Source organism: Cherax quadricarinatus, chromosome 38 (genome assembly GCF_038502225.1).
Source record: "Cherax quadricarinatus isolate ZL_2023a chromosome 38, ASM3850222v1, whole genome shotgun sequence".
NCBI lineage: Eukaryota > Metazoa > Arthropoda > Malacostraca > Decapoda > Parastacidae > Cherax > Cherax quadricarinatus.
The window spans coordinates 20,816,697-20,832,824 of NC_091329.1; the positions used below are offsets into that span (position 1 = coordinate 20,816,697).

Sequence of the window (16,128 nt, forward strand, 5' to 3'; positions counted from 1 at the left end):
ACTGAAAGTGTAAAGCTGACTGGAAGATGCATTCATCAGTTAGTGCTGGGAATCTGGTGATTTCAAGTTTTTAAACCTTGTTAGTATCTTCTCAGATTTGTGCCTTGGCATATGCCTTTTAATGCTTCAGGGTAGATTCAAAAACCTTAGAATGTTACAGGTAAACTTGAGTTTAAAAGCCTTAGATAGAAATAAAAGTTTTCGGAAGAATGGTATTTGACTCTAAATTTTCTTATTAATACAGTTCAACTTAAGTAATATTTATCAAATAACTTTCATACAGTACAATTTAAGTAGCATTTATCAAATAACGATCCATGACACGGTTACTTTTTGCTGATGATAAGTTGCAGAGGTTAGTGAATGAGTTTGGGAGGGTGTGTAAAGGTAGAAAGTCGAATGTGAACATAGATAAGAGTAAGGTGATGAGGGTATCAAATGATTTAAATAAAGAAAAATTGGATATCACATTGGAGAGAGGGAATATGGAAGAAGTGAATGTTTTCAGATATTTGGGAGTTGACTTGTCAGTGGATGGGTTTATGAAGGATGAGATTAACCATAGAATTGATGAAGGAAAAAAGGTGAGTGGTGCATTGAGGTATCTGTGGAGACAAAAAACATTATCCATGGAGACAAAGAAGGGAATGTACAAAAGTAGAGTGGTACCAACACTCTTATGTGGTGGTGAAGCTTGGGTTGTAAATGCTGCAGCTAGGAGGCAGAGGAGATGTCCTGTCTAAGGGCAATGTGTGGTGTTGTCTAAGGGCAATGTGTGGTGTAAATATTCTGCAGAGAATTCGGAGTGTGGAAATTAGGAGGGCTGAAGAGTTGTTGAGGTGGTTTGGTCATTTAGAGAGAATGGATCAAAGTATAATGACTTGGAGAGCATATAAATCTGTAGGGGAAGGAAGGCGGGGTAGGGGTTGTCCTCGAAAAGGTTGGACGGAGGGGGTAAAGAAGGGTTTGTGGGCGAAGGGCTTGGACTTCCAGCAAGCATGCGTGAACGTGTTAGAGAGGAGTGAATGGAGACGATTGGTTTTTGGGACCTGACGAGCTGTTGGAGTGTGAGCAGGGTAATATTTTGTGAAGTGATTCAAGGAAACTGGTTAGCCGGACTCAAGCCCTGGAAATGGAAAGTACAGTGCCTGCACCTTAAAGGAGGGGTTTGGGATATTGACAGCTTAGAGGGACTTCTTAACTGTTGTATACAAGTGCCTCTGCAAAGACATTGATTATGTATGAGTGATGTGAAAGAGTTGAATGATGATGAAAGTATTTTCTTTATTTTGGGGGGATTTTTCTTTCTTTTTGGGAGACAGCCGACGTGTTGAAAAAAAAAAAAATTTAACACTTGCATTATGTAGGTTAGCATTTTGATACCGTGATTTTGAAATTCGGTGATAGTTTGCTAATTGGTGAGAGGTGGCAAGAGCAATGTAGTGGCCCACTTTAAGTGATTTATCCTTGTCTGACTCTTAATACATTGGAAAGGAAACCAGAGAGTTTGATCTATATGCAATACTTATACCTTGTTATCTTCTCTAATATAAAAGCTTACACGAGAGAAGAAATGTGTATGTGCTACTGAATCACAATAACACTGGTGTAATGGTAACTCTTCATTACTAGAGGCTACACAACTTGCATAATTTCTCTTCCAATAAGAAGGAAAATAACCATTTCAGCCACTAACACTGACTGCTGGGTATGGCTAGCAGCTCCAGTTATTTTCTTTAAAAAATATAGTGCTGCAAGTTTTGGCATGATCTGAGGTGGCAAATGTGTGTCAGTAAGCTGTCCAATTTTAGGAAATACTTGTCCTGTGTCTTTACAACTCTTACCTAACCTTTTAAAATCATAGGCAAAATCCACTGGTAAAATTGTTCCTTAACTCCTTTATTTTCAATGTTCATTGCCATATAAATGTGTGTAGAGTACTATATTAGGTATTCAGTAGAGTACTTTAGTGCACTTTACTATTTTTAACATCATTCTGATGTAAGTAAAAGTTCTGAAAAATGTGAAATTTGTGATGATCACTTGGCATTATTGGTTATATCAGTAATTTATTGTTTTTTCTTATACAGTATATTAAATACAGCATTTTACTATGTTAAAACATTTGCATTATATGTTTCAGTTAATGGATGATAAAAAGCTGCTGACGGAGCAGTGTGAACAGATGCATCGGAGCCAGAGATTGATAGATAAGAAGCATGCAGATAAGGTAAATAATACTTCTGTAATGACAAAATGTTTTGTTTATTGTTTTAGTTATTCATATAATCTCTTTGTATGGGTTGTAATGAATCACTAAGAATAACAACTTTGCCTGAATACTTCTGGGTCACTAGTTTAGTGCCTTACCACTTTCTTACTTGCTTGATCCCTTTCTGCCTTCTGTTTTCTTTGTGGTGCTGGGGCCTGACATTGATATGACTGGCATTTAGACAATGACAGTGAAAAATTATTAAGGGTTGTAAGAGTCCTCAATTGATTGATGTGTGGTTTGCTAGGATGATTTGTTAAATCAATGATTGTTAAATCAATATTCTTCCCTCTTAACAGCAACACTGTTCAAATTAACCTTTTAACTGTGTCCAAAGTATTTGTATGCAGGTGATTACTGTGTGTTTGATGTACTAGTATGTACAATTTTTCATACCTTTAACTCTTTGAGGGTTGCCAGGCCCTCTCAGAGACTTGTTCTCAGGGTCGCCAAAATTTCAGGAAAAAAAAATTATTTTTTCTTATGAAAAGATAGAGAATCTTTTCCTGATCATAATGACACCAAAAGTATGAAATTTGATGGAAAACTTACGGAATTATGCTCTCGCGAAGTTAGCGGTCTCGACGATGTTTACGAATCGGCGATTTTGCCCACTTTGAGCCCTATTTTCGGCCAATTCCAGTGTACTAGTCGACAAAAATCATAGCTATTTTGCTAAAACTCCATCTTTTCTATCGAATGAGTACAAGAAACCACCCATTTACCGATTTCAACTATCCAATAAAGTGGTCAGAATTTAGCAATTTTGCCAATTTCACACAAATTTCAAAAGATGCCAATTTCCAAATAGGGTCCAGAATAAACAAGAAGGACATTACTGGCACTAAAATAACGTTTCCTCTGTTCATTAGTCACATCCACAGGACCCTCTTACATTTCTTTTGCTTTCCACTTTGAATTTTTATTCTCACAAAAAATAGAAGATTTACTGTTATGCAGACTACTGTATTAGTGTAGAAATGGTATAAATAATACCAGCGCACTTGTGAAAGAATATTAGATTCACCAGTTGACGTGTATTGGATGCGTGGCATGATTTGTTTACTTTTGAACTTTGGCAAAAATCGAACATTTCTGCCACTTTGAGCTCAATTTCAAGGTACTTTTCATTGTGAAACCAATCAAAATCATCTCAATTTCTGTAATATGTCTTCCATTCTATAAAATAAGACCAGGAAAACTAGAATACAACCATAAATACCATACGAAAATACAATGCAAAGTCGCTGTTTTAACCCTTAAACTGTCCAAGCAGATCTACGTTTACATGCGTAGTGCTCCAAAAGTAGATCTATGTTTTTTTTTACATATTTTCAAATATAACAAAAAAAAAAAAAGTAGATCAAAGTTTTTTTACACTTTTTCAAATGTAAAAAAAGAAAAGAAGATCTACTTTTTTTACATACTTTCAAATGTTGAAAAAACGTAGATCTACGTTTGGACAGTTTAAGGGTTAAACCAAAAACACGGTCAAATTTTTTTTTTTCTCATTACGCACTCTGTGCTGCAGGATTTTTTTTATACTGCGCACACTGACCACATAGACACATTCTTTCATATGTAGGCCTACCAGCTTTCTCTCTCTAGATTTGAGGGCGCTAGAATTTAGGTGTACTAGTACATTAAAAACCCTGGCGCGTAAGCCGTACTAGTACGGCCGAAACCCTGAAAGGGTTAAATAAACCACCTGCCAGTATTTTTTTTACCTTAGCTCGACTGTTTGGGTCTCCTACAACCTCTTTTGTCTTTGAAAAAAAGTCTTAGGCCCTGCAGGTCCAGTCAAACAGGCACTGGACAAGCACCTAAAGTCGGTACCTGACCAGCCGGGCTGTGGCTCATACATTGGATTGCGTGCAGCCAGCAGTAACAGCCTTGTTGATCAGGCTCTGATCCACCATGAGGCCTGGTCACAGACCGGGTCGCGGGGGCGTTGACCTCCGGAACTTTCTCCAGGTAAGTGCATCATGGGGTAATATTTCCTAACCAGCATAAGCAGACAATGAAACCAGGACATGTTTTTTCCACTAAAAGCTACTAGTAAACAGGGTGTGGAACTGCCAGAAAGATGCTGGAGGCAGTGGAGATGTTCTGTTTAAGGGCAATGTGTGGTGTAAATATTATGCAGAGAATTTGGAGTGTGGAAATTAGGAGGAGGTGTGGAGTACTAAAAGTATTAGTCAGAGGGCTGAAGAGGGGTTGTTGAGGTGATTTGGTCATTTGGAGAGAATGGATCAAAGTAGAATGACTTGGAGAGCATATAAATCTGTAGGGGAAGGAAGGCGGGGTAGGGGTCATCCTTGAATAGGTTGGAGGGAGGGGGTAAGGGAGGTTTTATGGGCGAGAGGCTTGGACTTCCAGCAAGCTGGTAGAGCAGAAATACAGAACCTGTGTGTGTTTGTTTGTGTGTACTCACCTAATTGTGGTTGGAGGGGTTGAGACTCAGCTCCTGGCCCCGCCTCTTCACCAACCACTACTAGGTCCTCTCTTCCCCTGCTCCATGAGCTTTATCATACCTCGTCTTAAAACTATGTATAGTTCCTGCCTCCACAGTTACCCTTTAGCAGTGATGACATTGATTTACCAAATATTAATACAAATGACCCATTGCCATATATTGATGATTATGATTGTTTTATGAAAACAGGCCTTCACTTTATTCATGTCAATGCAAGATCACTTCTTCCTAAATTGGCAGAGATTAGGATTCTAGCTAACAAAATTAGGGCGGCAGTTATAACCATCTCTGAATCTTGGTTGGATGATACGGTGACTGACGACGAGGTCAAAATAGATGGTTACAATATAAAACGCTTAGATAGGAACAGAAAGGGTGGTGGAGTATGTGCCTACATTAGAAATGACTTAGCTTACAACCCAAGACCTGATTTAAATAACAATAAACTGGAGATTCTATGGTTTGAAGTGCTGCTTCCTAAGACCAAACCCATCTTAGTAGGAACTAGTTACCGCCCTCCTACCCAGGACCAGTTCTTAGAAGACTTTTCCAGAGTCTTGTCCAGAGTTGAAAACAATTGTGAGACAATAATACTGGGCGACTTCAATATCTGTTTTCAGCAGCAAAATAACGGGCTATGCAAAAGGTATAAGCAAATTCTAGGATTAAATAGTTACACTCAACTAATTAATACTCCAACCCGGATCACACAGTTCTCAGCCACCCTAATTGACCACATGCTTTGTAACCGCTCTGAGAACATTAGTCAGTCAGGCGTCATTACCACAGGTCTTAGTGATCATTTCATCATTTACTGCACCAGGAAAATAACTAGGGATAGGATAGGCCTACACAGGACAATAAAAATAAGGTCAACTAGAAACTACAGTAAAGAAACACTGGTAAATAGGCTACACAATTGTGACTGGACAGAGATAACAAGTTGCACAGACGTAAACGATGCCTGGGAAAAATTCAAAACAATGTTCACTACCATCCTTGATAATATTGCACCAGTTAAAGAGGTTAGGATTAAATGAAGAACTGAACCCTGGATGAATACTGAGATATTAGATAATATGAAATTCAGAGACCAGCTGCTAAAAAGATTTAAAGCAAACAGACAGGATATTGCAGCACTAAATGAATTCCAAAGAGTGAGGAACAGAGTACAGAGACTTATAAAAGGAGCAAAGGCAAAGCACTACTGCTCAAAAATTGAAGAGTATAAGCATAACCCCAGAAAGCTCTGGCAACAACGAAAACAGTTGGGGTATAGCCATAAGCCAGTAGATAGGTCTAACATAGTACTCACTATCGATAATGAGGTATGCCACGAAACATCTAAGGTGGCAAATTGCTTTAATTCATACTACACATCTGTTGCATCAACACTAGTAAGTAAACTACCAGCTGCATCAAATACCTTTAACACAGACTCTGATAAGTTTCGAACATACTATACCAATAAAGGGGTAACCCCAAACAGTTGTCAACTAGTAAGTGTATCTCATGACTTCATTCAAAAAGAACTAAGCAGGTTAAACCCAACTAAGAGCACAGGCCCTGATAACATCCCGTCTAAGTTCCTAAAAGATGGTGCTTCTGAACTGTCAATCCCTATTGCTCACATAATAAATCTATCAATCACCACTAATACCGTACCGGAGGGGTTCAAGGAGGCCAAAGTTACTCCTATCTTCAAGAAAAATAGTAGGTCTGATGTAAGCAACTATAGGCCTGTTAGTATACTCAGTATAATATCTAAAATTCTAGAGAGGGCGGTGTATTCTCAAGTAGTTAAGTACCTTAATGACAACAACATTCTCCATAGCTATCAATCGGGCTTTAGAAGATCCTACTCAACCGACACCTCCCTTATTAATCTGATGGATTACCTGAGAACTGAAATGTCAAAGGGGAACCTCATAGGCATGGTAACCTTAGACCTGCAAAAGGCCTTCGATACTGTCAACCACAATATATTATGTAATAAACTTCAAGCTATCGGTATAGGTTCTGTAGACTGGTTTAAGTCCTACCTTAGCAACAGGAGACAAATAGTCAAAATCAACAAAACAGAATCAGAACCCCTGCTGATAACATGTGGAGTTCCCCAAGGTAGTATTCTGGGTCCCTTATTATTCTTATGTTATGTCAATGATATGCCTATCAGTGTCAAGTGCAAACTCCTACTGTATGCAGATGACAGTGCTCTGTTAGTGTCAGGTAAAGACCCACAAGATATTGCTAATGTTTTAACACTGGAACTGGAGTCCTGCAGCAAATGGTTAGTAGACAACAAACTATCATTACACCTAGGGAAAACTGAAGCCATTCTCTTTGGCATGAAACATAAATTGAGAAGGGTAAATAATTTTAATGTTCAATGTAATGGGGAGCCCATCACTTTGGTTTCATCAGTAAAATATTTGGGAATCCCCTTTGACCCATGCATGTCAGGAGAATTGATAGGGAACAGTGTAGTAAAGAAAGCGAATGCCAGACTGAAGTTCCTGTATAGACAAGCACAGTGTCTACCTACTGAGGCTCGCAGGACCCTATGTCTAGCCCTTATACAATGCCATATGGATTACGCTTGCTCTTCTTGGTACTCTGCCTTGACAAAAAAACTGAAAGATAGACTGCAAATCACCCAGAACAAAATCGTAAGATTCATCCTGGGGCTGGGACCAAGAGAACATGTAGGCCAGGATGAATTACAGCAGTTGGATATGCTGAATGTTGAAGACAGAGTAAAACAACTGAAGCTAAATCATGTTTATAAAATTGCTCACAAACAATGTCCAGAATATCTTGCTGTCAATTTTGTCAAGGTTGGGAACCAAAGCAATCATAGTACTAGGGGGAGAGCACAACTTTGTAGTACCCACAGTCAGTGGCCAGGCTTCAAACACCTTTTATTGTACAGCAATAAAGGAATGGAACAGACTGCCCGCACATGTCAAAGCCAGTCATAGCGTGAACCAGTTCAAGAAGAGTGCCAAAAGGTGTCTGATGAATGTAGCTACAGAAAGGGAGGGGAATGATTTTCTATTTTTTAGCTAAGATACGTGTAAATTTTACCTTATTCCTAGTAATGACCCTCGTATTGTAGATAGTCTTAATGACCTTGGTGTAGCAGATAGTCTTTTTAGTATGATAATAAGATGTTATCTTCATTGTAGAATAATAAGAAAATATTATAACCTTTATGTTATAATAATAAGGTAAAAGGACCCCAATGGAAATAAGTCACTCTGTCTGACTTTTTTGGGTTATCCTAGGTTCTCTACACATATGCTGCTATGTATGATAATTCTATGTAACTGTATTTGTGTATACCTGAATAAACTTACTTACTTACTTACACTACATCGCTTGCCAGACTATTCCACTTCCTAACTACTCTGACTGAAGAAATACTTCTTAACATCCCTTTGACTCATCTGAGTCTTCAGCTTCCAATTGTGACCCCTTGTTTCTGTGTCCCATCTCTGGAACATCCTGTCTCTGTCCACCTTGTCTATTCCATGCAGTATTTTGTATATCATTATCATGTCTCCCCTGACCCTCCTATCCTCCAGTGTTGTCAGACCGATTTCTTTTAACCTTTCTTCATAGGACATTTCCCTTAGCTCTGGAACTAGCCTTGTTGCAAACCTTTGCACCTTCTCTAATTTCTTGACGTGTTTTACCAGGTGTGGGTTACAAACTGGTGCTGCGTACTCCAGTATGGGCCTGACGTACAGTGTATAAAGTCTTGAAAGATTCCTTACTGAGGTACTGGAACACTATTCTCAGGTTTGCCAAGCACCCATGTGCCACAGCAGTTATCTGGTTAATGTGTGCTTCTGGTGATGTACTCAGTATTATACTCACTCCTAGGTCTTTCTCCTTGAGTGAGGTTTGCAGCCTTTGGCCTCCTAGCCTATACTCTGTCTGCTTTCTTCTTTGCCCTCCTCCGATCTTCATGACTTTGCATTTGGCGGGGTTAAATTCTAGGAGCCAGTTTCTGGACCACACATCCAGCCTGTCCAGGTCTCTCTGTAGACCTGTCTGGTCTGCGTCTGATTTAATTCTCCTCATTAACTTCACGTCATCTGCAAACAGGGACACTTCTGAGTCTATCCCTTCCGTCATTGTCGTTCACATATACCAAGAATAGCACTGGTCCCAGGACTGACCCCTGTGGGACCCCGCTCGTCACTGCACCCACTGTGATACCTCATCATGGACCATGACTTGCTGTTGCCTCCCTGTTAGGTATTCTCTGATCCATTGCAATGCCCTTCCTGTTATACGTGCCTGTTCCTCTAGCTTCTGTACTAACCTCTTGTGAGGAACTGTGTCGAAGGCCTTCCTGCAGTCTAAGAAAATGCAATCAACCCAACCCTCCCTCTCATTTCTTACCTCAGTTAGCTTGTCATAAAACTCTAGTAGGTTTGTGATACAGGATTTGCCTTCTGTGAATTCGTGCTGGCTGTTGTTTATAATCTTGTTCCACTCCAGGTGCTCCACCACTCTCCTCCTGATAATCTTTTCCAAGACTTTGCGTACTATACATGTCAGTGGCACTGGTCTATAATTTAGTGCTTCATTTCTGTCTCCCTTCTTAAAGATGGGGACTACATTTGCCTTCTTCCATACTTCAGGTAGTTGCCCAGTTTCAAGGGAAGTGTTAAAGGTTTTGGTTAGTGGCACACGTAGTGTCCCTGCTCCCTCTCTAAGGACCCACGGAGAGATGTTGTCCGGTCCCACCGCCTTTGAGGTATTAAGGTCACTTAGGTGCTTCTCCGCCTCCTCCTCAGTTGTATGTAATTCATCCAACACTTGTTGGTATATCCCTTGTTGCTGTACCCCACTGTTTTGTCTTTCTGTTGTCCCTTCAGCCTCCACTGTAAATACTTCCTGAAATCTCATGTTGAGCTCCTCACATACCTCCTTGTCATTTCTTGTGAGCTCCCCACCTTTCCTCAGCGTGATTAGCTGGTCCTTGACTGTTGTCTTCCTCCTGATGTGGCTGTAGAGTAGTTTCGGGTCAGACTTGACTTTCAATGCTGTGTCATTTTCATACTGCCGCTGCGCCTCCCTCCTTATCTGTGCATACTCGTTTCTGGCTCATAGACTAATCTTTTTATTCTCCTGAGTCCTTTGCTTTCTGTACTTTTTCCATTCTCTAGAGCACTTAGTTTTTGCCTCCCTGCACCTTCGGGTAAACCAAGGGCTCGTTCTGTCCTTCCCATTATTTCTGTTACCCTTGGGAACAAACCTTTCCTCTGCCTCCTTGCATTTTTGTTGTTACAAAGTCCATAATTTTGTTTACTGATTTTCCTACCAACTCCTGTTCCCACTGAACCTCCTGCAGGAAGGTCCTCATTCCTGTGTAGTCCCCCTTTTATAGTTTAGTTTTTCCCTTTCTACTCCTGTTACCCTCTCCACTTTTAGCTCCATGATGTATTCAAAGCATGAGCATGTTAGATAGGAGTGAATGGAGACAACTAGTTTTTGGGACCTGATGAGCTATTGGAGTGTGAGCAGGGTAATATTTTGTGAAGAGATTCAGGGAAGCCATTTAGCCAGACTTGACTCCTGGAAATGGGAAGTACAATGCCTGCACTTTAAAGGAGGGATTTGGGATATTGGCAATTTGGAGTGAAGTCTAAGCTATTGTATCTGAGTGCCTCTGCAAAGACAATGATTATGTATGAGTGATGGTGAAAGTGTTGATTGATGATGAAAGTTTTTTCATTCTTTTTGGGTCACCCTGCCTCGGTGAGAAACTGCCGATGTGCTAAAAAAAATGTTGTAAGGATCATTTATAGCGTAATAACATGACAGGGTTTAAAAACCTGGATCAGAGACTTCTCTTCCCTAGTCCAACCAGGTGAAGCCTTTTCCATGGAATATAAATTTTATTCATGTTATAGAATGTTTTACTGTAACTTTATTAAATTTTGTAAAAAAATATTATACTGTACTGTAATCATAGTATGTACATGATAGTGCAGTACTAGTAGTAGTAGTCTTTGATAATTTTTATTATAACAGCAGCACATGCTATAAAAATATATATTAGGAAAGCCAAAATTTTTATTCCCTTATCATTTCAGATTAAGCTCTTAGAAGAAAAACACTCTAAAGAAATGAAAAATCTAAAAGAAAGAATTGTTGCATCTGAACAAGAGAAGCGAGAGAAGTGGACTCAGCAGAAAACCAAAGTTATCAAGGTTTGTAGCCGATAAAGTTTGTTAACCAGTAGTTCACTCAATATTTCATGACCCAAAAGTTGGGTATTTATACTATCACTCTTGAATATAAACTATAGTGCAGTATTTCTTCATCATTGTTTCATTTATGGCTTGTGAATTTCTTGAAAGAAGAGGCACTGAAGAATAATAAAATCCAAATCCCAGATTATTTTTATTTATAAAGAGTAGTAGGTTGGTAGACAGCAACCACTCAGGAAGATACTACTGTCCTGCCAAGTGAGTGTAAAATGAGAGCCTGTAATTGTTTTACCTGATGGTAGGATTGCTGGTGTCTTTTGTCTGTCTTATAAACAAGCAAGATTGAACGTACGTCTTGCTACTTCTACTTACACTTGGGTCACACTACACATACGTGTACACGTTTATTTATACACACTCATCTGAGTTTTCTTTGATTTTATCTTAATAGTTCTTGTTCTTATTACTTTTCCTTTTATATCCATGGGGAAGTGGAATAAGAATCTTTCCTCCGTAAGCCATGCGTGTTGTAAAAGTCAACTAAAATGCCGGGAACAATGGGCTAGTAACCCCTTTTCCTGTATAGCCTACTAAAAAGAAAAAGAAGAAAATTGTCAAAGTGGGATGTTTGAATTTGCATGGATGTTGTTTGAATGATAAGAAAGAGATGATTGTGGATGTTATGAATGAGAAGCTGGATGTCCTGGCTTTAAGTGAAACAAAGCTGAAGGGGGCAGGAGAGTTTTAGTGGGGAGAAGTAAATGGGATTAGGTCAGGGGTTTCGAATAGTATTAGAGCTTAAGGAGTAGTAGCAATAATGTCGAAGGATAAGCTATGGCAGGGAAAGAGGGAGTATAAATATATTAATTCAAGGTTTATGTGGAGTAAAATAAAGGTTGGATGTGAAAAGTGGGTTATAGTAAGCGTATATGCACCTGGAGAAGAGAAGTGTAGAGGAGAGAGAGAGAGAGATTTTTGGGAAATGTTGAGAGAGTGCGTGGGGAGTTTTGAACCAAGGTTAGTGGATGAGTTTGGGAGTGTGTGTAAAGGTAGAAGGTTGAAAGTGAGCATAGAAAAGAGTAAGGTGATGAGGGTATCAAATGATTTAGATAAAGAAAAATTGGATATCAAATTGGAGAAAAGGAGTTTGGAAGAAAGAGATGAATGTTTTCAGATATTTGGGAGTTGACGTGTCAACAGATGGATTTATGAAGGATTAGGTTAACCATAGAATTGACGAAGAAAAAAAGGTGAGTGGTGCATTGAGGTATATGTGGAGACTAAAAACGTTATCTATGGAGGCAAAGAAGGGAATGTATGAAAGTATAGTGGTACCAACACTCTTATATGGGTGTGAAGCTTGAGTTGTAAATACTGCAGCGAGGAGGCGGTGGAGATGTCCTGTCTAAGGGCAATGTGTTGTGTAAATATTATGCAGAGAATTCGGAGTGTGGAAATTAGGTGGTGTGGAGTTAATAAAAGTACAGGAAGGCCCCACTTATACGGCGGGTTAGGCTCCAGGCTACCGCCGTAAAGCGGAAATCGCCGTAAAGTGGAACACCCTTTTTTTCCACTTATAAATGCATACAAACACTAGATAACAAGTTTACACTAACATATATTAAGTTAGCAATAGAACCAGGCATCAAAAAACAATAAAAAGGTACAATACACACATAGTGCACTCATTACTTACCTTAAAATATTTATAGTCTTAATCTAGGGTGAGACAAGTAGTATTTATTGTAAGAAATCAAGTGTGGTATGTATTGTAATAGCCAGGCTATCTTACCAGGCCACCCCACCCACACATACTGTTCTATGATATTTAAGCATCCCAGAGCGATAAAATGTATATACAGTTCACTCATTACTTACCTTAAAATATTTGTAGTCTTAATGTAGGGTCAGGAGTAAGTAAATGAGATAAAACGAATAAATGAGAGAGAGAAAGAATGAGTACATGAGGTAACAGAAGCAGAGTTATGTAAACAAACCAGGCTCCCACATCTTATATTTATGTTTATTTATTCTATTGTGGGGTGTATTTATCATCTTTTTATGTTATGTATCGTGTTTATTATATAATTTTGAAAAAAATATCATGGCTGGATTAATGAAAATGTGTATATTACCGTAATATACGACATTTAATGAGACTCCGTGACTATTGTTATTATCACCACTTGTGGAAGTCGTCTGCTACCACAGCTCACATTTATGTTTATTTATTCTACTGTGGGGTGTATTTATCTTATTTATATGTTATGCATCGTGTTTATTATATAATTTTGAAAAAAATATCATGGCTGGATTAATGAAAATGTGTATATTACCGTAATATACGACATTTAATGAGACTCTGTGACTATTGTTATTATGGCGTCACTTGTGGAAGTCGTCTGCTTCCACAGCTCACATTTATGTTTATTTATTCTACTGTGGGGTGTATTTATCTTATTTATATGTTATGCATCGTGTTTATTATATAATTTTGAAAAAAATATCATGGCTGGATTAATGAAAATGTGTATATTACCGTAATATACAACATTTAATGAGACTCAGTATTGTTATTATCACCACTTGTGCAAGTCGTCTGCTCACATCTCACATTTGTTTATTTATTCTACTGTGGGGTGTATTTATCTTATTTATATGTTATGCATCGTGTTTATTATATAATTTTGAAAAAAATATCATGGATGGATTAATGAAAATGTGTATATTACCGTAATATACGACATTTAATGAGACTCAGTATTGTTATTATCACCACTTGTGCAAGTCGTCTGCTCACATCTCACATTTGTTTATTTATTCTACTGTGGGGTGTATTTATCTTATTTATATGTTATGCATCTTGTTTATTATATAATTTTGAAAAAAATATCATGGATGGATTAATGAAAATGTGTATATTAACGTAATATACGACATTTAAATGACTCGATGTATGTAAGTTTATTTAGGTACAGGTATACATAAGTATAATTATCAGAGTATATATAAAATATGAAATAACTTTTAAAAACATTTGAAATTTTGGAGTTTCCAGACAAAATGGAGAGACTTAGTGCTTACTGAGCTCATGGAGAATGTAAACAAACAGGGTGGGGCACGGTGACCGTATTAGAAAGTCAGGTGGGGGGAGCCGTATAGTGAGTTTTGGTCATAATTTGAAATGTCCGTATTAGCGGAACGCCGTAAAGTGAAACGCCGTAAAGCGGGGTTGTTGAGGTGGTTTGGTCATTTAGAGAGAATGGATCAAAGTAGAATGACATGGGGGGCATATAAATCTGTAGGGGAAGGAAAGCAGGGTAGGGGTTGGCTAGGAAAGGTTGCAGGGAGGGAGTAAAGGAGGTTTTGTGGGTGAGGGGCTTGGACTTCTAGGAAGCATGCATGGGTGTGTTAGGAGTGAATGGAGATGAATGGTTTTTGCAACCTGACGAGCTGTTGGAGTGTGAGCAGGGTAATATTTTGTGAAGGGATTCAGGGAAACCAGTTAGCTGGACTTGAGTCCTGGAAATGGGAAGTACAATGCCTGCACTTTAAAGGAGGGGTCTGGGATATTGGCAGTTTGGAGGGACATCTGAACTGTCATATCTGGCTCCTTTGCAAAGACAGTGATTATGTATGACTGATGGTGAAAATGTTGAATGATGATGAAAGTTTTTTTCTTTCCTTTTGGGTTTATCTTACTTTTTGGGTCACCCTGCCTTGGTGGGAGACCGCCGACGTGTTAAAAAAAAAAGAAATACACGAGTGATAGGGGCTGGATTTGAGTAGGACTTGCATTTGAGTGAATAGATTTATCGAATCTTATTGCTTGAATAGCTTTGAAAATGGGTTGGGCAAATATTCTGTTCGTGAGATGGATTTGTGGAGGATGTGCTCAGTATGGGCCATCAGGCCTACTGCAGTGTTCCTCCATATATAACAAGAAAAGGCACAGTATCGTGACTGGTTTGTGCAGTGTTCCTCCTTTCTTATGTTCTTAACTCATCAAATACCCTCTCTATCCTCCTCATCTGGCATCTTCCGTCTCAGTTTTAACTGCTAGGTCCCTTTGTTTTCCAAGCTTTCTCACATTATTAATATCTCTCCAAAATAGTTGCTTATTCTCATCAAAATTTGCTGATAATAATCTCATCCATTTTCTCACAAGCTCTCCTTTTCCACTTCTTCATCACTCATTGAACCTCTCTTCATCCTCATGCCTTTTGTCTGGAGAGACTGCCTCTTGTCTACCATTTTTTCATTGCAGAAATCTCTTGTATGAGTGAGGTGAAAGTGTTGAATGATAATGAATGTATTTTCTTTTTGGGGATTTTCTCTGTTTTTGGGTCACCCTGCCTCAGTGGAAGATGGTCAACTTGTTGAAGAAAAAGAAAAAAGGAAATAAAAAATCTCTTGAATGCTAATTTTTCTTCCATACCATCCTCTTTATATTGTTCCATCAAGCTTTCTTCTTCCCACCCACAGCCTTCCTTCTATACCCAAAAACGTCTGCTCCTCACTCTTGCAATGCATTCATACATACATATATATTTAACCCCTCTTGTTGCAGGAAACAACATACCGTGGACTGGAGACAAAGATGAAAGACCTGAGTGCCAAGCATCGAGATGAGGTGAGCCAACTGAAGGCTGAGCACTGGGAAGCCACGAGGCAAATTGAGGAGAGGTCCATGAGTCAGCTGCGGAGCCAGGAGGAGGAGCTCAAGAAGAAGTTTGAGCAGGAGAAAGAAGAGGCATGCAAGAGGGAAAGGGAGCGAGAACAACAGAGGTACTGTAGGTTTACAGGCATAGTTTGGTGCTGTACAGTCATCCTGACAAGTGTGCTGTACTATACTCTTAAGTTAGATGATTTTGATTATTTAGTGTTTTTACTAAAGAGTGTCTGAAGAATAATTTTGTATATTTGTTTAAGTTTGACATACAACCCCTGAGCTGAAAACCAAACATAGGAATTAATTGAAAATGTGCCTGCTAGATTTCCCATGTTCAAATCTCTCCTCTTTATGGACATTTTTCTCAATGTTGTTATTAATAAGATTTAAAGTAAAATTTCAAGGGATATGGTATCTGAAACAAAATGGGGCCAAGATGTGATAAAGACTTGATTCTCTGCCTGCAAACTGTGGCCCA

General features: G+C 38.8%; 1 protein-coding gene across 2 annotated transcripts in view; it reads left to right on the plus strand.

The window, feature by feature from the left end:
* LOC128692873 (centrosomal protein of 131 kDa) overlaps nucleotides 1-16,128 on the plus strand; it is a 145,241-nt gene that overhangs the window by 74,966 nt on the left and 54,147 nt on the right. For both annotated transcript variants that reach the window (XM_070092152.1, XM_070092153.1), the window contains exons 7-9: nucleotides 2,144-2,230; nucleotides 10,862-10,978; nucleotides 15,549-15,766. In XM_070092152.1, coding sequence (XP_069948253.1) covers nucleotides 2,144-2,230; nucleotides 10,862-10,978; nucleotides 15,549-15,766 — 422 coding nt within the window. The remainder of the gene's footprint in view (nucleotides 1-2,143; nucleotides 2,231-10,861; nucleotides 10,979-15,548; nucleotides 15,767-16,128) is intronic.